Source organism: Netta rufina (assembly GCF_964035555.1).
Source record: "Netta rufina genome assembly, chromosome: 3".
In the NCBI taxonomy this organism is placed as follows: Eukaryota; Metazoa; Chordata; class Aves; order Anseriformes; family Anatidae; genus Netta; species Netta rufina.
Window position 1 is genome coordinate 73,189,057 of NC_140125.1, and position 20,964 is coordinate 73,210,020.

Below are 20,964 nucleotides of genomic sequence, written 5' to 3' on the forward strand. Positions count from 1 at the left end.
AAATGCATTTGATATTTTATTCCACAGGCAAAAATAATAATTAAAAAAAAAAAGTTACAGACCTTGAGGTTATTAATCTCCTACCCAATCATTAAATTTCAAGGAAACATTTAGACATGTTGTCGTTAAACCCACGACAAAATCATTTCACATTTTTTGCCATCTGAATAGCTTCATGGATATGTCACTGCCATAACGAGCTCCCTTCTACACATGGCTACATGTGCTGAAATGGCTTGTTCCTCAAAGACAAACTGAAAAGTGCACCCTTCACTTGCAACATAATTAATGCCAGGTGACATGACTATGGAAAATAAGCCTTGTCAAGCCAACCTCATTTCATTCTGCTGATAAGATTACAAGTTAGATAGATAAGCATAATGCTTGAGATGTAATACATATTTGGAAAGACCTTGTAACGTGGGTTAGCAGCATACACCTTCTGTATTTAAAATTTTAGCATTATGCAGTATCTCTAAAAATGCTACAGGGATTAAGAACTAGATTTTTTGACATCTTAAAAATGTGTTATTTTTATTAAATGAAGCTGGTTTCTGATGGATTTCTACAGGGACTGGTAGCAGAATTTTCAGTATTCAACATTTTGGTCAGTGGCTTGGAAATAAATGCAAAATTATAGATTAAAAAGTTTACTGATGACATATTTGAGTAGGAATGTTAGTGAATTTGATGAGCTACATTTAATGAATAATGATGTGGGCAGAGCAGGTGTACAGAGTTGTACAGAGAACTTGGTAACTTAACTATGTCTCCAAGAAATATTGCGGTTTATGAGTAGATACAGAATGAGAAGAAAGCAAGGCTTCTACAGAACAGGGTAACAGCATCCCTACAAAAGGCAGGGATTGTAACAGGCAAATGAATGCAGTGGAAAGAAAGGATGGATGCTGCAGTCTTTTAGTTTATAAACAGCTAAATAACACATACACATTAAAAATGGTTTGTGTACAACATGCTGTAATACTGCCTCTGGTTCCAGAGTGTGCTATAAAAAGATGGGAAAATACAGAGAGGAGGTGGAAATGGATTACAAAAAATGATTTGAAGGCTGCAGAAAACAGTCTAGAGAAGGACCCAGTCTGTTGTGCCTATCTAAAAGGAAAGTGACTTGTTTATAATCTACAGGTATTTTGTAGGGAGAGACCAGCAGATGCTAAAGGGTCCTTAGAGAAAGGTGTAACAAGAGGCAGTACCTAAAATTTGAGGACAAACAAACTGAAAATTGGAAATAAGAAACAATATTTTCAAAATGGGATTAACCATGGAAGTGACAACATCTGAGTATCCTTAAGTCAAGACCAGATGCCTTTCTGGGAAAGATGGCTTAGCTAAACCAGCTTGCTCATTCCAGTATGAGAGTAATTGAGGTAAATATTGTGGCATGTGATATTAAAAAGTCAAATCTGATGCTTAATTGTTCCATTCTGAGCTTGTTGGTCTATGAACCTCCAGTCTTAGTATGGCTTAGAGAGCTTCCCAAATAAAATATTTGGGGCCTGAGTGCTTTGAGCTGTGACTCTGATTTTTTTGCTGGTACGGTGTTGCCTTTGGATGATAAATTGTTTTTTCTGAACAGACAAGCTGCCAATTTACTGCCAAAAGACCCACCACATCTACCTTCTTTCTTGTGGCTGTTTTTGTTATTGGTTTTGTTTTTTCCTTCGGTTTCTGACATCGGCTTCTGGTTCTTTCTCTTGCTTCTAATTCTTTCCTTTGTATAGATAGCGATGAAGGTGTTTACAAATTGCAGACTCCATTTCACAACCCTTGGCTGTGCAGGACAGCTTGACCCAATCTGCGTCGTTTGTAATACCATTGCATTCAGTTGGGATACAGATTCTAAAATGCAGCCACACTTACTGGCTTTCTCGACACACAGTGTATAAACAGCAATGTTTGAAAACGCTGTGCTCATTTTTCCCCTCTCTTGCCTTGTTTATGCTTTGCTTTTAAAGACAAGTCCCACATGCAGACCAGAGGCTGGTTGCAGAGAGCAAATTACAGCAGAACAAGGAAATTGGAACCAACTGCCTTCTTGTTTATTTGCAATGGAACAAGTTATACACACAAATGGTGTTTCGAGGCTTCTCTCTCTCACAAGCAATGCTGTAAATACAGAACTCTGTTCCCACTCCCCCTTACCCTTCCCATGTGCTCCCCCCTCCTGCAACCCAGATTTTATTTTGAGTTTAGGTCTGACTGTTCCTTTCATAAGATCTGAAGATAATTCAGATTTGTGTACCAACATTTCATTCTCTTCAACACCAAGCCATGTTGGACGGGGTCTCTCCTCATTCTGCTCAGCTGGGGATAATATCTCAGGACTGGTCACCAGGGTTTAAAAGGAAATCTAAAAGGTGGGTATGAGAATTGGGGGAAGTAATCCAAGTCTGAAACTTTCGTGATCTTCTGTTGTAGAAACAAATGCTGTTGGAAATGGGACATCAGATGACACAAGAAGCTAGGAAGAGAGAAATTCTCAGTGCGATGAAAGCTGAAAATGTGGAGAAGATGCTTGAAGAAATAGAAGGAAAAGAGCAGAGACTGGAATGCCTGACGAAGGGAGCTGAAAAGCCTTCTAAAATAGGCCAGCTTCAACAAAAAAGGGTCAAAAAAGAAATGCACGAGGTAAACTCTAAGTATGCATTCAAAAAACAGAAATGATAACATTTCTGGAGTAGCATTTCTGGACAGTTTTAACACTGTCTAGCTACATCTGAGCAAATCCCCTCAAGTGTCTGAGTTTCATGGTGCTTCACAGCAGCCCTCGAGGGTCTCACAGCAAGTGGCACTGTGCTGGGTGCTTGGGGTCACACTCCTCCTTTGGGTGGCATCTTGTGTTTCTGGTAGCTGTTGAGCTCGTTTTGGTATCTTTGTCCTATAGAGTGAGTATTGTTCCCCTTATTTTAGAAATAAACTACCTGGGAGTTCATGCAAGGTGCTGTGCAGCGGGAACAAGAATCTGCAGTGCCTGGTACTTCCCTGTGATATTTCCCAGGCAGGGCTTTCCTCCCTCTGTGCCAGTGCTGCAGAGCTGATAAACTGCTGTCCTTTTGCTTTATCTACTGCACGTGTGACGTAAACCCTCTGCCCTTACCTCTTTGTTTTGCATACATTACACCGGTGTTTCCCAAATTCTGAACTGCCAAGTGAACATACTGGGGAGGGGGCAGCTTTAACTCTGTCTGCACACAGAAATGGCGTTAATTTTAACTAAACCGAGGCCATTGTACCTAACTGATGTATTGACTTTAAATTGGTTACTGCATTGCTAGTCGTGGATTTAGTGTAACTGAGTAACCAGGTCACTTTAAGAGCATCCCCCTGTGAAAAGGACTGTAGAGATTTAACTACTTCGATTTAAAAATGGTTTGGCCAAGTAAATCTCTGTGGATAGTGCAGCTGGTAGAGTGAGCTCTTGGCTCTGAAATGTGCAGTGTTTCTTTTGTCGTGTAGCCTGTAGAACAAAATGCTGTTTGGAAATTGCTTGATTAGATTTTAACTAGATGAATCCATCCACTAACTGACAGCTTTGCTACCACTAAAGTCTCCTAGCCCTTGTGTTCTTGATCTAGAAAGCAGCTTGTAAATGTATCTGAATGCCTCTCCTGTAAGCCAAGCAAGTATATCCTGTCTTCAGTCTTCTGAAGCACCAAGGTGAAAGCATTGACTGTTTGTTTTCCAGAGAGAGTCAGGACGACAAATGTCATTCTGCTGGGAACAATTTCCAGGCTGCTGGCATGTTCTCTCAGCAAAATCGTAGGGCAGTTAGAGACTGCTACACAGCCGAAGCAGTGGGTGCAGACATGAGGCCACTGATTGCAGTGTTTTCTGTCTTTGATGGGGCTGTGAGCTGGGGCTCTACTTGCTGTGATTGCAAAATAGCCCTTCAAGAGAGCAGAGGTGGCAACAGCTGGATCAGCCTTCGAGGAGAGCAGAGGGCAATGGCAACTGCAGTGGGGAGGCTTTTGCCACACAGCAGTCCCAGCCACAGGTAGCACCTGTGATCATTAGCACCAGCAAGCTCTGCATTTAAACTTGGCTGGCAAACTCTGTGGGAGAGATGAGGGAAAAGCTGCCTGTTTTTTTCACGTACCTCAGCCCTGAAACCAGAGGTAGGGTTACACACAGAGAACAGTGAGAGGTCCTCTGTGCTGGTTTTATTTTCCTCCCGCAAAGCCTGAAATGCAGATTCCAATTAAGCAATAACGAGGACGTCAGTTTGCCCTATTTTCTGTTGTATTTTGCATCCAGAGGGATCATGGATATGCTTAGCAAAGCTGTAATTACGGATTATTACAACCAGCAAGAAGTGATGGTCTCTCATTCACAAGCACGCACAGGGCATCAACATTTTTTCCTCTAAATCTAGGCCCCTGCTTTAAGCTGGAATTGCTGGATTATGAATTTTTGTTGCTGCCATTAATCCTTTTATACCTTTTAGATGGGAAGCCAGTTAACCCAAGAGCGCAGTTTCAAACTGGAGACCTTCCAGCCTGCTGATGAACTACTGTGTCAAGTTTATGGCCTGGAAGCTTCCCAGAGGAATGTGACTGCAGGTAAAGACAGATTGTGTTGCAACCTGTTTCCTTGGGGAAATAAGTCTTATGAGCTATGTGTCCACCTCCCCGAATCCCTCCTTAACCTTTGAACCAAGAGGCAACTTCAGCCAAGTATGAAAGAGGAGAAGACCTCCTCCATAACTTAAGTGCCTAGGTGGAAGGGAAAGACCTAAATCAGTCTCAGGAAGTGATTCCTTCCCTCACTGCAGCTGCTCAAGCAGTACAAGAAACATTGAGCCCCAAGCGAATAGCTTTAAACCACTGCTTAGGTCATCTTTTGCTTTGTAGGGACATCAGGGGAAATACGAGGGGTCTGCATTCAGGGGAGGAGGCAATTAGGAAACCGAGGATCCCAAGTGGTAGGAAATCAGGCTTCATTAGTGGCTCTGGTCTTCATAAAGGTTGCTTACGAATCATGTGGACCAGTGAAACAAATTGGTACATTGGTTATTTGATGAGCTGCGTGCCTATGATTGTAGGTGTCTTTAGAGGAGCTCAAAACAGCGGTGAGAACTTCCTAGCCTTTAGACAACTTAACCTGGAACTTAAACTTTAAGAAAAATCTTCCTTCTCTGCTATTTGCTAGTGTTTTTATTTTTTTATACGATGCTTACATAATTCACATAGTTTAGAACACTCAAATAAGGATTTCTACTCCTATCTGCCTGAAATTGCTGCTTTCTCTGTGGTATCAAAATCCTACTGGGGCTTCAGTCTGAGAAACTCATGCAGACGATGGGTGATACCTAAATCCCTAGTAAATTAAATAGATAGATAGGAAAAAATAAACAATGATATTTCAAGGTGCAGCTCTATGCCACAAGGAATGTAAAGTACCACAGATTTAGTTACAGTTTGCTCTGCAGGAAGACACTAGTTATTCCTGCCAGAGGAAACTGAGAAATGCTCGTTAGCACGCTGCTGAAGACAAGACATGAACCGATCATGGAGAAATAAAGCACAGGGAGGTATCTTTAATTAATGCACACATCTGTGTGGTTTCTGTGGCTTTAAAACAATGACGTTCAGGGGAAGTTTGTGCAAAATTTCTAAGTCTGATGATACTGAGAAGAAGGAAAGCAGGTGAGACAGAATGGAGACTTTTTTTTTTTTTCCCTTGCACTAAATTACTGGTGTTAAACATGATGCAGAGCTACAGAAATTGTCTGAGGAACTTGGAGGTCTCTGTTGTAAACAGAGGACTACCATCAAGCTATAGTCGTAAACACTTAGTCTGAACCTCTCCAATATATTCAGCTACCTTTTTTTCCTAATTTTTCTCCTACGTCTGTAATAGTAGATGAATGTTGTGAGGTATTTTTTTTCCCCTTCAAAAAGGTAGCAGGAATACAGCAGATCTGTTTTCCCATGGATCTAGTTCCAGCCCCCCTGATCTGAGCAACCTGAGCCACATCCTCTAGCTCTTCCTGTGCTCCTCCTCCATCTTCACATCTTCCTTTTCTTCCCTCCCAGCTGCGCTGAGCCATGGCCTGTCTGGGCAGTGTAAAACAGCCACTGCCCTTCTCCCTGGGTTCCTGTGGTGCTCATATAGTCTCTCCTCTCAAGCCCCATGCTTCGGGCTGCAGGCACTGCCTGCAGTCTGCCTGGGGGTAGCTCTGGGAGAGGCGTCTGCTCTCCTGGTGTTTCACAGGAGGCCAAGTGGCTTGGACACACATCCTGGACTAACGCCAGACACAGCCAACCTATACAGTCCAGAACGTTTTGCATCATAGCTGAGGAAGAGGAACGCCTTCCCAGAAAGTGCAGGGTTGCAGCTATGCAGCAAAACGTCCTCACTTCTCGCCTACAGTTACTGGCAAGGCTAACGGGTGGTTTTGGTGCAGTACAGCAATGCCACGCCGTGCACAGGTACAAACCGGGGTTAGATCGTGTTAGGGGTGGTGCCAACCACGGCATTTGGTTCAGCAGGCTGAAGGGTGGCGTTAAGCGGCTGCATCTCTGCTTTTGGGAATCCTAAAAGGACAAAGACTGGAACTCACCAGGAGCACATTATTAACCCCTCCACTCCCACCTCTTTTGATCTTGGTTTTCAACAGGACCAAAAAAATCAGGGTTGTGGGGAAAACAGGTGCATGTAATTGGGCACAATTTTTTTTTTTTTGCTTCATTGATCTATTTCCTGCTTGAAAAATAAATGCTGATACCTTCGTTACTATGAATGAGCAGAGCTGAGAGTGAGCTGTTATGTAAAAATACTGCAACTGATTTTTGCTCTGCTTTGTGTTAAGATCATCTGTGAACCACTTCGTGCAGGCCAGGCAAGCAGCTATTGTTAGCACTGCCCTGAGCGCTCACAGCTCACTCCCTTTCTGTTGCTGTTGTTAACATTCTGCTAGAGATCAGAAACAACAGCTGTGGCATTTATTCAACTCAAGTTCCCCTTTGGCTGTGTTGTCAATAACACTCCAGGTTCCGCAGCCCAGGTCCAGAGGAACAGGCCTCCAGCATCCACTCCGCTTGTGGATCAGAAGCAGCGCCCTCCAAATCCTGACCCAAGAAGCAGCACCGTAAAAAGAAGAAACACTCAAAGACCAAAGACAGTAAGAACACTGGCGCTGGTAACAGCAGCCTGAGAGAGCTGCAAAATAAGCAACTCTTTTGCTCCACGCACCCCTGGAGTACCCTGAGATGGTTGGTGACTCTTCCATTTGTTACTTGTGCTTCCAGGTTCCTAGCAGATGGAAGGAGAGCGCGGCAGAGAGGCCGTTACCACACCTAAATGAAAAGCCTCTTCCTACTGTCTTCCTGCAGCTACAGGAACAGAGGCCTGTCCAGAAGTAAGCCTAAATGTGTTTTTTAATCAGTTTGAGGCATTTCAGAAATTACCCGGGTTGGCAACCTCGAAGTGAGAGAAGCCCCATTTACACACAAATCAAAGGGAGGCAGCAATCCTCCAGTGCTGTGCACGTACACTCCAACACCTTTGGATGCAGTGCTGGCAGCTAGAGCCAGTTCATCCTCTAACTGGGTGATGCAGGTCCTCCTTCTGAGCAACAGCAGCACTGCACGTCCTCCCCTGACGGCCAGTGCAGCACAGCAAGGCAAGGATACCAGTCGAAACTAACAGGCTTCCTTTTATTGCGGTAACCTTGGAACACAGCCGTGCAAAGCACAGCTAAGTTCTCAGAGCAAAAGTGGTTTTAGTTAAACTGCTTCCCTATTGCAACCAGCGAACACCACCACATCCTGCCTGGCTGCTTTTACCCCCGGAGTTTGCTGCCTGTGCAGTGAACCTCTCGTGTTTGAAAATGAATCATCAAAACGTCAGAACCTTTACCTTCCCTAGCACCTTCTTCTCCTTCCCCCTAGAAAGGGGAAGGAGAGCAGCTCCTTGCATCGTGCTGCACTGCTAGAGCAAAATGCATAAATTCATGCTCCCTTATCCGCACCTCTCCCGCATGTAAACCCATTGTTTTATAACTGAACCAATAAAGGAATCAAAGCTGTTTTTCAGAGATGTGTCAGATTGTACTGCAGCTTTTGATGATGAGTTAGAATACTAACCTATCAGCATCACCCAGGTCGCTGGATGCTTGTGGACGTGAATAACAATACTCACCTCATTGATAAATAACCAAGGCTTAGGCATTATTATTTCATTCAAGTTGGCTGCTACTGTACTACACTAAAACAAGTCACAATATAAACAGAATGCTGTGGAATCAGTCATCAAATAACATGAGTTCTTTTTAAGGTGTGCCTTAAATGAATAAAAAGGGGTCTGGTAATTACATAAGGCCAGCTGTTGCTGAAGGAGTTATCAGATGTGATCATCACACATTCCAGGAACCAGAAGCCAATTTGGACGTAGAACAACATCCCCTACAAGAAGCACTTACACACCACTGCAGTGGTAGAAAGGGAAGGGATGGCTCAGGATAATCGCAGCATCTTGATGTAATACTCCTCTGGGAGCTCGATACAGCAAAATTCAAAGATGAATTTTGAATGAGTGCTGCACCGACAGAAGGTTACCCTCCAAGAGCAGCAGTACCACAAGGCTAGTACTATAAGAAAAAGCAATCCTGCAAAGGCTTTCAGTGCTGCGCTGTGACAAATTTAATTCAGTGCTTGACTGCATGATGTAATGGATGATTTTCTGGAAGGCACAATTTTAACACCTCAGGAAGCTCTAGGTTTCCTCCATTTCCATACAGCCTTTCCAGAAACAGTACTCAAGTTTTGCAGATTTCTCGTATTTGACCGAGTTATGCCACCACTACCCTAGTGACACATTCGCACTTGACTACTCACAAAACCATCGAGGTCACAACGTGGAACTACTGAGGTCAGTTCACTGAGAGCTGGTGATGGTTTCAGTCAGCCTGTGACTACAGAACTGCACACCCTATGTTGGCTTTTTCAAGCATACTCTGACAATCACTCCCTAGCAAATATCCTTGCTCTCCTGATTACACAGAAAAGGCAATCAGATCCAGAGCAATCCCTTTTTCACGTAGGCAGGGATCTTAACATGAAGAAATGCTTTAACATGAACAATAACAGCTTGCCCAGAGCCACAGACTGCAGCCCCTCTTCCACCTTACAGGCAGCCAGCCAGTATTAGGAACTTTGCTGCTGGAAAAAGGCACATTCAGCATTAGACTTACAGGTTGTCACAGGTGGAACATGTGACAAATACCTTGTTCTGACCCGACAGCCAAAGCACAACAGAGTTAATCTAACACAGCAAATTTCATCACCTAATTGAAAATTACTTTTCTGAGACAATTCTAAATCTGAATCTGTACTTTTGTACAAACCAAGTGCAAAGTTAACAACTTCGGAGAGCTAGATCAACTCTTCAAAGATTTTGTTTTCGCGCTTTCCCCAGTGTTTGACTGCTGTTGAAAACAGTTCTTATCTCCAGAAACTTGGCAGACTGTCCCCTCTGGGACTGCTCACATGAAAGAAAGTTTACAAGTAAAATTCCATTCAACAGCTTTTATTTATCAATTTGGTTTTGTGATTACAACTGTTTTAGTTTTCTTCCACTGAAGACAAAATAAACTTTTACAGCAACACTTGCAAAGAACATTCATAAGATAACAGCTTGGTATTTGCACAACTGGCTTTGAGAAAAAGCCAGATAACTTGAAGAGTCACTACAGTTCAGTGCCTAAAATTGATTTAGGGGCAAATAAAACTACAGATCTATGAGCTACCTTCCACTTCAAAACACAAGGCCGAGAAGAACTGCAAGTTGTTACTTCGGGTTATTTGCTAGTACACAGCACAGAGTAGCCAATACTGCAACTTCGCCAAGGAGTAGTTTGCTTCTACAGTGAGGCAGCCAAGCACAGGGTGGAGACATACAACCCAGGCCCCCTCCCCACAGGGGGGAACAGGAAATGACCCCAGCCCCAACTCTGGAAGCTGTGGATTATACCTCGGCAGCAAGGCTAACGAGCAAGCAATGCGCAACGCAGGCCTTCCAGAACACAGCTGAGCTGACGCAGTACAAGCTCGAGTTTTTCAGACTGGTATCTGTACGTGTCAGAGATCCTGGGTTTCCTAAAGTCTTGGAAAGTAGCCACTGCTGGCACCAAGAAAAAAAAATTTAGTAACTAAGGCAAGGTATCCTTTCTACCCTTTTAAACAAAATCAGAGGCAAAAGATTAAGCAATTTTAAGGCACTTGAAAATTATTTTCATTTGCTTTATCAGCGTATTTTACAACCTAAATCAGAATCAGCATAGCTCATGAATAAGCATTTTAGCAACATATTACAAAGCAACAACTTTTTTTGGTGGCAACATCTTCCATGCTATGAAGTGTTCTGTAGCGTTTTTCTGCAAGTTTCCGAAAAGATAGCCCTTGGAGGCAAAAATATATATATATAACACACTACGAATACAGTTTGCTTTGCTGAGCTGAGGAGAACTCTGTCACACTTTAGGAGAGTATTTTGCTCACTTCAAAGCACAGAATACAAGCTCATGGATATCTTCTTAAACAAATAAAGGTAATAAAATAGTTCTGAGATAGGGAAAGGAGAGATTAAGTGATTTCACAATAAGGCCAAGGATATACCATCTAACCCACACACACTGTTGCTGGAAGCTGGCTGCTCACTTGTTTTAATAAACCTGAGCTGATTGTCTTAGGTTTGCTTAGAAAAACCACAAGCTCATGAACTCAAGGATACTGTACTGGTGAATAACCTTTGTATTTTGTAGTAATTTGAGTTTTCTATGCAGCACAACAGAAACAATGCCATTCAAACTAGAACATAAGAAAGCAACACCGTGCACTTAAGTGATCTGCAAATGAAGTGCACTTGATTTGCTTCGTGTCTAAGCTACACTGCCATGACTATTACCTGCATTAATGCTATCCTTTTGTTGCATTTCTGCCAAATTTAAGTCAGATCAGAGCTAGTAAGACAGATGACCAAGCAGTATCATGAAGAGCTACTCTCATGTGCTACACCCACTGTTTCATTTTATTTTTACTTCAGTTTTTCCTGTGGGGTTATCTTTGTGGGTCTTCAAGTAGGTCTACTTTGGAAATGACGTACCTTTGCTTACACTCGGATCACAGGGGTGATCCAGCCAAGGAGGGAAAAAAGAAAAAAAGGAAAGAAAAGCATTTGGCTGAGTAAGTTTTCTTAACCAGTTTCCTGCAGGGTCAAACAAACCCGATACCAGGAATGAGGCTCATGGAAGATACAGCCCTGACACTACCAGGACTACAGCAATCCTGACTTGGATCAAATCAGCAGATCCTCTGACTACCCTTAATCGCTCCTGCAGCAAGCAGACACAGGAAGGTTTAAACACAAAAAAAAACTGAAATCAAGTTGCATTTGAATAAGGAAAGTCAGGATTTCCCCAAACACCAGTATTTCAAGTATAAATGGAAATCGTTGCCTTTTCACACAGGGAGTGAACTGTACTTTCTCTATCACTTCAGTTTTATGGTCTTTGCATGCCAGAACAAAAAGGTAAACGACTTACAGCTAGTTTGTAGCTGAACATTACTGTACCGAACTCTCTTCACCTGCAAACAAGGTCAGTAAGGGACAGTTATTCAATGCAGAAGATTTTGAAACTGGAATGCTTAAGTCACACATACTCCTTTCTCCTATATAAAGCTAGTACCTACTAAATTTTATTTATCTTTGATAGGTGAGACACTTTTACAGCCTGCTAATTTTTAGTCTTTTAAGGCACTAATCTTCATTTCCCCTTTACGAGCATTATCCATACATCCCCTCTCCACCTTCAACATTATCTGGGAAGGGCATGGGATTTCTGTTTGGAATGCATTATTTTGTCAGGCAACCTTTTATTTTTTTACTGTTTAAAAAAAAAAAAAAAAAAGAAAAGAAAAAAGAAAAAAGGGTTCTTTGATTCCACTATGAGACTATCTACTTCTACAATTTTGTTCACCTTTCTTGCAACACGCTGTGCAAGCCACAAGCTAGAATAAATGGTATTTCACTCCCTGAAGTCAGTCACCAATAATTCACATCTTAATAAAACTGAAGGGACACTGTATCAAACGTTGATTAAATCAGCCTTCATAGGAAGTCATGAGATTGTCTACTTGAGACAGTGTTGCCACTGAGAAAGAGACTTTGAACATCTACATTTGGCATATCAAAAACAAAAGAAGTCCCACATCAGCAGCCATTAAAGAAAAGACAGCCATTAGAACCCATGCAGCATATTGCAAGTAATCCTGTTGGAGAGATTCATATTACCTCTTGCCAAGTATAATGGTGCAAAAATATTCTTTTGAAGTCTTCTCTTAGAAATTTAAAGGATATTATGAACTGCTGTCTTCCATGAGCAACAGAAAATATTTTGGTTCAGTGAACTACAGGTGTTGGGCTACTAGTCCATTATAAAGTGACAGGTCCTAAAGTGTGTGGTAGTTTCGGTCTTTTGACCTGCAGAATTTGTACAGAAAGAAAATAACAGCCTGCAGACCCAGAACAAGGACGATTCCACCGATGAAACTGGCAGCATCGAATGTAGACTTGCGTGAAGAAGGTGCAGGAGTCACAGTACCTGTCAAAGGACACAGAGCAGTTTGTGAGTGTACAATGCTTACAGCTTTACAGATTGTAGCGTTGGTGTGCTCCTGTTAAGATTACTCAGACAAAACATTTGAACACCAACAAAAACAAAATGTAAGAGTAAAGGTATGCCAGCAGCTGCATTTAGGTAAGTGATACTGAAATTTTAATTAAGCAATGTTTGTAAAAAAGATAGGGATATTTATAGCCAAGCTGCCTTGGACCTCAATGCTGAGCAAGTCCCAGCTGGACATTATTTGTACTTCAAAAAGCCAAAAGTTTTCCTCCTTTCCATAGTGTAATATAGATATGGTCAGTCAAAACCTATTTTCCATTTTTTCCTGCTTGCTCTTTTTTTGCCTAAATTTGCATTATCTCTCATCTACTATACTTTACTCCGGAAATTTTACTTTAAGAACTCAACTGAAGTCAAAACCCATGAATCTAGAAGTAACAGCCATCTGCTGATGGCTAGTTTTAAAGAGCTTCACCTCGCTAGAGCTTTTAATGAAACAGCATGTTCAGGACTAATACCGAAATAAAATACTACAACTTACTTATTCCCACCACTGGATGCACCCCACTATACATACACTTTAAAAAAAGGTATCCCATGCTACAAGTGAAAAATAAAACATCTTCCAGAAGTAAGTCCTGCAGCTGAGTTTACAAATGACTTTCAGACATGCTATTAGAAGTGGCCAATTGATTTAGTTTGACCAACACATTTCTGACACTTAACATTTCACCAATGAGCCTTGCTGGTTGGGCTATTATCTTGCTACATACATACATATATATAACCTCAGCAAAATTAAATTTGGTACAACATTAAAAGTACCTTTCAAGGCAACACTAACACCAATTTCTAAGTGTTTTATGCTTCAGCTATATTAATAATAGCCATTACCTGGAGTACGGGTTGTTGTGACTGGAGTAACGGTGGTTGAAGGCATAGGAGCATGTGTAGTTGCATTGGTGGTGTTAGCTGTTTGAGAGAAGAAAAATTCAGCACATATCATAAGCTTCAAGAGCAAAGTTTGCAAGTATTTAAGTTCTTAAATAAGTGATTCGCTTTGTTTCAGCAAGAATAGGTTTTGATCTCAGACTATACCCCATGCAATTTTCACGTTCAGCTGCATGGCATTAAGCCAAGTTTCTGCAACAAGGAAATTTTTTTATTTTTTTTAAACTTACAGCCTGACCATACCATTGTTATCCAAATATTTCAAGGCTCTCCGCAAATCAGAATAGTTTTTCACTTAGGCAGAAAACCCTTCTTTCAAATACTAACGTAAATGTTATTTGAATAAGAATCAGGACAGCTGCCTCAAGACAACTGAATCTGCATCAAGGTCAAGGACTTTCACTGAGTGGCCTTTAGACTCAGTATTTAGTGCATTTAATTACTTAAATACAGTATCTCTAGACAGGAGATAAACACCAAAAAATGTTTCCCAAAACCACTAACTGCCAACATCATAATTGGAATATGAGAACACTTCACCTGTAGCTAAACTGTCTCCTAAAAGCTCTTCACTTAATACGGAAATCTGGCTGTCTGACCTTCCCCATCCCACGATTAGTATTACTAAAAATTAATGAGTATTCCGCTCTGTACCTAGGACAAATGCCAACATTTGTTCATTTACTGATAGGTAATCATCACCCCTCTGTACATTAAGCTGTTATGAGTCTAATCAAGTACAGCTCTTGTTACCCCCCAGCTGCTTTAAGGATCAGATGCTTTTAAAGACAAGATCTTAAGAACCTGACTGTTAAGACAGCAGCATGTGAAAGAACAGAAGCTTTTGGACTGGGCAACAAAAAGTCAGGCTCGTAAGAACCCATGATTTGTGGAAATGACTAATGTAATTCAAACAACTACCACTGAGCCAATTCTTAATTATATCGGAAGGAAAAAATTCTCTGTCATAGTTTATACAATCCACTTCTTCCAAGCCTTGGGACCATTCCTGTATTCCACGCCTCAGATGTTAAGCAGTCATGCTACTACAGTGAGCTGCAGAAAAAGCCCTTGTCCTTGTTTTCCTTCACTAAGCCCTAGTTTACTGCCATTCTATGTTGAACAGAGGCAATCCTAGCAAGGCATACTGCATTCTAATTGCCACTACAGTTTCCAGTTCAAGCAGCAGTTTACTAAGTGATCCTGTGCGTCCACTCATCACTTCACTGGGTCATGCTCCTTCATATTACCTATAGTAGGATGAGCTGTGATAGCAGAAGTTGTTGTGGTAGCATTGGAAGACTCTGTAGTAGAATTGGAAGGTGGTGTTGTGGTATTGGATGACGATGTAGTAGCGGGAGGAGCAGTTGTAAGAGCTATGAAAGAATGAAAAGTTACATTAAAATCATCAGCAACAGTATTTAACAGAAGAACAGTAGCAGGCAGAGTTTTAGGGACTCTGAATTCTTCTGTAGTTCTGGTTTGTAATTTCTAGCCAGTTGAACTAACAATCTTGTGAACTAAGCACAAGTTGCATAAATGAATACATGTAGACTTTGTCACAGGCAGTGCAATCAACCCAGTGCTCAGCCTGGGTGCAAATCAGAATGCAAGATCCCTGTTGACTACGGCAACTCAGGCTCCTCAAAGCAAACAGAAAGTAGAACAGCCCTCCTGGACAACCACAAACTGCGCAGGTTTTACACAACACTAAAGTAGGTAATCAGTACTGCTTCCTGACCTCACTGCTCAGAAAAGCAAACCTGACCTACCAAGGTCAACCAGAAAGCAGAGTGGTTAGACAGCTGAAGCTGGGGGGATGGGAACTAGGACATCCTCAACAGTTTGAGAGTCTCTGTTCTGAAGGCTGTGGCTAGTATAGGCGTGAAAAAAAAAAACTAGCAGAAAAACCTGCGAAGCCTTCTACAATTTACTGTATTAACTGAGCTAATCCCACACGGACAGGACTTGATCACACTATGAACACTCAGACCTGAGCTTCCTGAGGGAATACCATTATGTCCAGAAGCCTTTAGAGCTCAGAGTCATTTAATATTTTTTGGCATCTTGAAGCAGTTTGGCATGGTGGGAAACCAGAGCAGCCTGATTTTAGAGAGACATCAGAATCTACGCCTGGCCTCAAGCCAGTTTAGCACCACCTTAATATACTTCCATGTCAACCCGCCGCAGAGGTAGTGCTGAGCCAAGCCACTGGCTCATTAGGAGCTCCCATCCATCCACGTTAGTGATTGACATCACTAATTTAACTCTTTCATGGTGCCTATTAAAACCGAGCCCTTGCTTGTACAACAGGAGGAACCAGCCATAGCTGGGCAGCGGGGAGGAGGCTGGTGAGGAGAGCCTCCCTTCCCCAGCCACCTGTATCAGAGCTGACTGAGTTTGGCTGCCTTACAGCCAAGTGACCCAGGTACTCCTGCCCCTCAGCCTCACAGGACATGAGGTGAGGCACAGGACTACTGCCACTGTACCCATTTACAGCCCTGCTGTCCACTGCTGGCTAACCCACACACAACACGAGGCCTGCTGTAACCATCACAGTCAAGCTATTTGGGATAAGCCACCTTCCAGCTACCGTGGGTAATGCAGAGTAGCGGTACCATTTTAGAAACAATACCGAAGTTCAAGCCTGGCAGAATTACTTCTGACTGGCCACTGCCACCACAAGATAGCCTACAGGTATGTTTCTAAGTTTCCCCTTCCCATTTACTACTTCTCAGACAAAGCTGAGAATTTACGATGTGAAAATTTTTGTTTAATATGAAACTTACTCTCTTGAGGATAGTGCTAAGCTCCTAAACAGGATAGGCTCCATCTAATAGGGAATTTCACCCATTTTAATACAAGAAAACAGGGCACTAGCTGAGGAGACATCTATTAATATACATCAAGCTTCTTGAAACAACATCAGTAGCAGTTACTGAACATGTAATAGAATTGTGTATTTTTATGTCACATCATCGGTTTAAGCTGGAAGCAAAGGGCTTATTTACATACTCGTGCGAGCATATGTAAATTGTAGAAGTCATTAACAAAGGTCACCACGTTAAGGAGTTGCAGATGAGACTGCTTCACTTTAAACAACCTAGAAGCAAAATATCTAAGTACTTACGTGAACAATCTTCAATCGCACATTCATTATACTTTGAGCTGTTTACTTCTGCTCTATTTACACAGGTATAGTCTGTCAGAAAAGGAAAGAACAAGTTCTAAATACTTTTTTTTATATTAAAAAAAAGAAAAAAGCTCTGCTACTGTAGATATTCTTAAATGCTAATAAACTGTTCCCAGGATAAACTAAGTATCTTCTAGGTAGGATAACATTAAAACCACTTCAATATGCAGGACCTCAGTCTTATATTAAAAGTTACAGAAGTTTTCGTACATTCTTCCACTAGTTACTCTACTGCTCAACATTTAAGCACTATACATACTTGATTAAAGAGCATTTTGCAGTAACAGTAGAGCCTGACACTTCCTTATAGCCTATAAAGATTCGGCAGTGTTTCTACTATTTGTTACACTTTTCAAGTTAAATATTTTGCTTCTCTGTGGAAACAGTATAGAATTCTTACTGTCTTAAATTCTCCACGCAAGCACAACTTAGTTCCACCTTTTCAATAGACCCATGACCTTGTAACTGTTTAAGGCATCTGTTTCTTGTTCATTGTCTGCACTTTCCTCGACTCAGATTTATTCTCTGCCCTCAAAGAAGTTACTTCAAACACCTGAGAGATCTGCCTGCTGGTCAGACAGTACATGCAGTGCACCTTCCTGCAGGACGTTTGTACCGGACAAGTAACTTATAAATTCTTTTCATCAGTTCTGAACCATCCTCTGCATTCATACATACTCTATCCACAAGAACATTATTACAGCCAAGCCGTTCTGTTTTCTTATTCTACCTATATCCACCTCACAAAGTGTACACGATCCTCCTGAGGACTACTTCTGTAGCCTTCATATGCCTTTGTCAACAGCAGCTTTATCTCCTCTACAAGAGGTCACCTAGAAGTATTTACATCCACCTCCCCAACAATGTGGAAAACAAAGTTCTGACCGAGGCCAGCAAGTGCCCTGTATTCTTTTTGACTCTACTACGTCCCCTTCAGTGGGTTGCAACTCTTACTTTTAGGAACACTGCTCTTAACTGATCTTATTTATGGATTCCTTTCCCTGACTGCATTTCAGTTCAGGCGCAGTGTCTGTGACCAGGTCTATGGCACAGCATCAAAAGGGGCCGCACTGGGATGCACCTGCATGTCACAGCCCGCTTGTGACCTGACCCCTTAACAATAAGCTCAAGTGACCAGTTTGTTCTGCTGACGTTCTGGAAAACGTTAGCAGATTCAGATAGCAGCAGCAGATTCAGATCAGAAGCCTTACAAATCTGGGCTTATTCTGAACATTTTCAATTGTCTCACAGAAGAACTTCAAATTTACTGAATAACAGATACAAATTATGAATTCTTCCTCCATTAGGTTATCAAACAGAACAACGTATTTCCTGTAGTGAACATCAATACAGAAAAAATACATCTAGTTGGATTAAAGGATTTGCTTCATGTAGTCTTACTTACTTGTCTCTGCACACTTCACCCACTGGCAGTCAGTTGTGTTGTTACATGAAACACAGGTAGAAAAGTTTCCACAGGTGTCTGAAAAGAAGAAACAGATAACTGGTTAGGTCAAAAGTAGCACTGTAAGAGAGCAACTTCACCCATGGAAACAGTCCTTAGGATGATATTTCCATTGATATTTCTCACGTATTAACGCCCTGGGTTAAGGCACAACCATTCTCACTGAACTAACTGCTCCTAAAAGCTGCAATTTGTGAACGTATCTGACGAGACAAAGACATTTCCCTCCCAACACTACTGATACTCCAAAACCAGACCTCACATACACACTGAGAATATGCCTCAAATAATCTCTCATTATAGTCAACCTGGACAGACAACAGGAAAATATACTGCTCTAATTGAAGCTACCAAAGTAGCTAATTGAAACTTCCCATGGCAAAAGCTTGGTTCCTTTTGATTATGGATCTGTTAATACAGCCAACTATGAAAAAAATAAATAAATAAGAAAGAATCCTGCAGTAGAAAGCAGCTGATTTAGGGGAAATAAAGACACCAGCTTCGAGGACTTCACATACAAGTGCACATAAAGGAAAGCAGAAACAGTAAATCTATCCCCATTTTGATCACAGCAGAAGCCAGCAACCCAACCAGTCGGGCTGCTTTTTTTAACGTCAATCTGAGCCACACATTGTCCTCTCGAAACCACAATGTCAACACGTCCAGTGTCTGGATCAAACAAATTCTCCCAATCTACAATTTCACTGCATTAGTTTTGAATAAGACTTAGTCACACGCTCATCGCATTCAGACAACACACGGCTCTTTGCACCACAGCCTCCAACACGTTCCACGCACATTTCCACCTCCTCCAGGCACCGATGGATGACCTCTCGCCTCTCTCTGCTCACCAGCGAAGGGAGCTTGGCTGTTTGTGGATTTTTGGCAATCGAAACAAGCAGATGATAACCAGAAAGGGATCGACTCTCTGCCTTCAGTATTCTGGGGATTTGAATCATGCCTGAATGCTGCTGGACCTTCTGTTGGGTACGGCAGGATCGGGCTAGGAATACCGGTGCTATTTCTTTATGCTTCTTAGAAGCAATGAGACGTAACAAGATCTTTGCCTGTTCGTTTCAGTGAGGGATATGACAGTCTTAACACAATTAAGTGGCAAATGGTGACACTTAAACCACTCCATTGGGTATACGGCCATTCCTCGCTACGAGCTCCCAGATAAAAACCGCTTTTTTCCAGCTATCAGGCACAGCTTCGCGTCTGCCAAACAAACAACGTCCACCTTTGGGACCCCCTCGCTGGTTCTGACCGAGACCTGGCACAGCCCACAGGCTCATACCCGGCGCCTCAGGACCTCCAGTCTCCCTTCAAACCTCCCCAAACCCCCCCCGGGGAAGCACCCTGTGCCTTTCAGCACCCGCTAGGAAGCCTTCACGACACGGGGCCACCCCCGGGGGGCCGGGGCAGCCCTGAGGGGCCCCGCGGGCGGCCGAGCGCCCCACAGCGACCGGCACCGGGCGGGGAAGGGGAGGGGAGGAGGGGAAGAGGGGAGGGGAGGGGCTGCCCCGTCAGCAACGGGGAGGGGAAGGGAAGGGAAAGGAAGGGAAGGAAAGGGAAGGGAAGGGGGGGAGAAAGAAGCAGGGGGGAGGGCGTGAGGCACTCACCAGCGGCCTCACGCGCCCAACGGCTCCGCGCGCCGCCCGCGGCCAGGCAGAGGGCGGCCAGCAAGAGGGCGGCCAGCGGGAGCGCGGCTCCCCGGCCCATGGCGGCGGCGCTTCCCTTCTTCCCTTCTCCTTTCCCTTCTCCTTCTCCTTTCCCTTCCTTCTTCTCTTGCCCTCAGCCCCGCCGCGCTCCGCTCCCGCCGCCGCCGCGCACCCTCTGAGCGCCGCCGCCGGGCCCCGCCTCGCCCCGGCCGCGTCACGCCCCGCCCGCCGTCAGGGGGCGGCCGTTGGGCGGGTAACGGCTGCCCCAACCGCCGCCGTGGCCCCCTCAGCCTGCCACAGGGCTTCTGCTCTCGCTGCTGAGGAGATTTCTCCCCCTCTCCCCGTGTTGTTCTTCCCCCCTCAGGCGGCGTTTGCCCTCTGCGAATAAAAAAATGTCTGAAAAAATGGCTTGCGCGACGCCGACGCAGGCAGATGGTGGGAAGCCGAGGCGAAGAGATGTGGTGCTCCTCACGCAGGGGAGCCCGGCTGTGGTGCTGATCCAGGAAAAGTGCCGGCAGAGTGAAAGACGAAAAGATAAAATCGGGAAAATTCTCCCGTTCCTCTTAAGCATGAGCCGGGCTTGCGCACTACAGGGGAGGAGGCAGCCAAATAAACTTCTGGCTTAATCCTCCATTTTAGTGTCTTGCCAGAAGGTGCTGTATTGCCACGAGACCCATACAGCATCGGGAGCTTTCAGGCAGGTTACTGGGCAATGACTACAGGATTTGGGTTTGGGGTGATCCTGTGTGGAGCCAGGGCTTGGACTCGATGATCCTCGTGGGTCCCCTCCAAGCGGGGATATTCTGTGATTCTGTGACTGCTTGATAACATAATTTGGGTGAAGAAAGTTCTGTGCTGTCATCTGTCGGGGTGTGTAGGATGTCTCACGCTTTGCCCTTCTGTGAAGAAGCCTCACAGAGGAAACAGAAAAGCAAAAGAAACAGCAGGCAAAATGAGTTTCGTGGTATAAAGGGGCACCTCCTAGATGGCGGGATGACCTGACACGTCTTGTTGGCTGTGAATTTTACGGCATTCCAACTCCTTTCAG

At 43.4% G+C, this 20,964-nt stretch overlaps 1 protein-coding gene across 3 annotated transcripts; it reads right to left on the reverse strand.

Annotated features, from left to right (window-relative positions):
- Positions 1-9,547: 9,547 nt before the first annotated feature.
- Positions 9,548-20,079, reverse strand: CD164 (CD164 molecule). 3 transcript variants are annotated; one of them, XM_084284984.1, is made up of 8 exons: positions 19,878-20,079; positions 18,196-18,273; positions 16,728-16,799; positions 14,848-14,973; positions 13,541-13,618; positions 12,542-12,622; positions 11,564-11,606; positions 9,548-10,140 (listed from the first exon to the last, which is right to left on the reverse strand). In XM_084284984.1, the coding sequence occupies exons 1-7, from the start codon at positions 19,975-19,977 to the stop codon at positions 11,584-11,586; spliced, it is 558 nt and encodes a 185-aa protein (XP_084141110.1). In that variant the 5' UTR covers positions 19,978-20,079; the 3' UTR covers positions 9,548-10,140; positions 11,564-11,583. The 3 variants fall into 3 exon arrangements, with proteins under 3 accessions (XP_084141110.1, XP_084141109.1, XP_084141108.1); XM_084284983.1 differs by having other exon boundaries at positions 9,548-11,606; XM_084284982.1 differs by having other exon boundaries at positions 9,548-12,622.
- Positions 20,080-20,964: the final 885 nt, after the last annotated feature.

Bases quoted from the DNA above. Each gene is read 5' to 3' on its own strand.
- CD164 (XM_084284982.1), bottom strand. From the start codon at position 19,977: ATGGGCCGGGGAGCCGCGCTCCCGCTGGCCGCCCTCTTGCTGGCCGCC. The intron at 18,274-19,877 runs GTGAGTGCCTCA...TCTTCTTTTCAG, and splicing joins TTGGGCGCGTGAGGCCGCTG to ACACCTGTGGAAACTTTTCT. The intron at 12,623-13,540 runs GTAATGGCTATT...GTCCTTTGACAG, and splicing joins CACAACAACCCGTACTCCAG to GTACTGTGACTCCTGCACCT.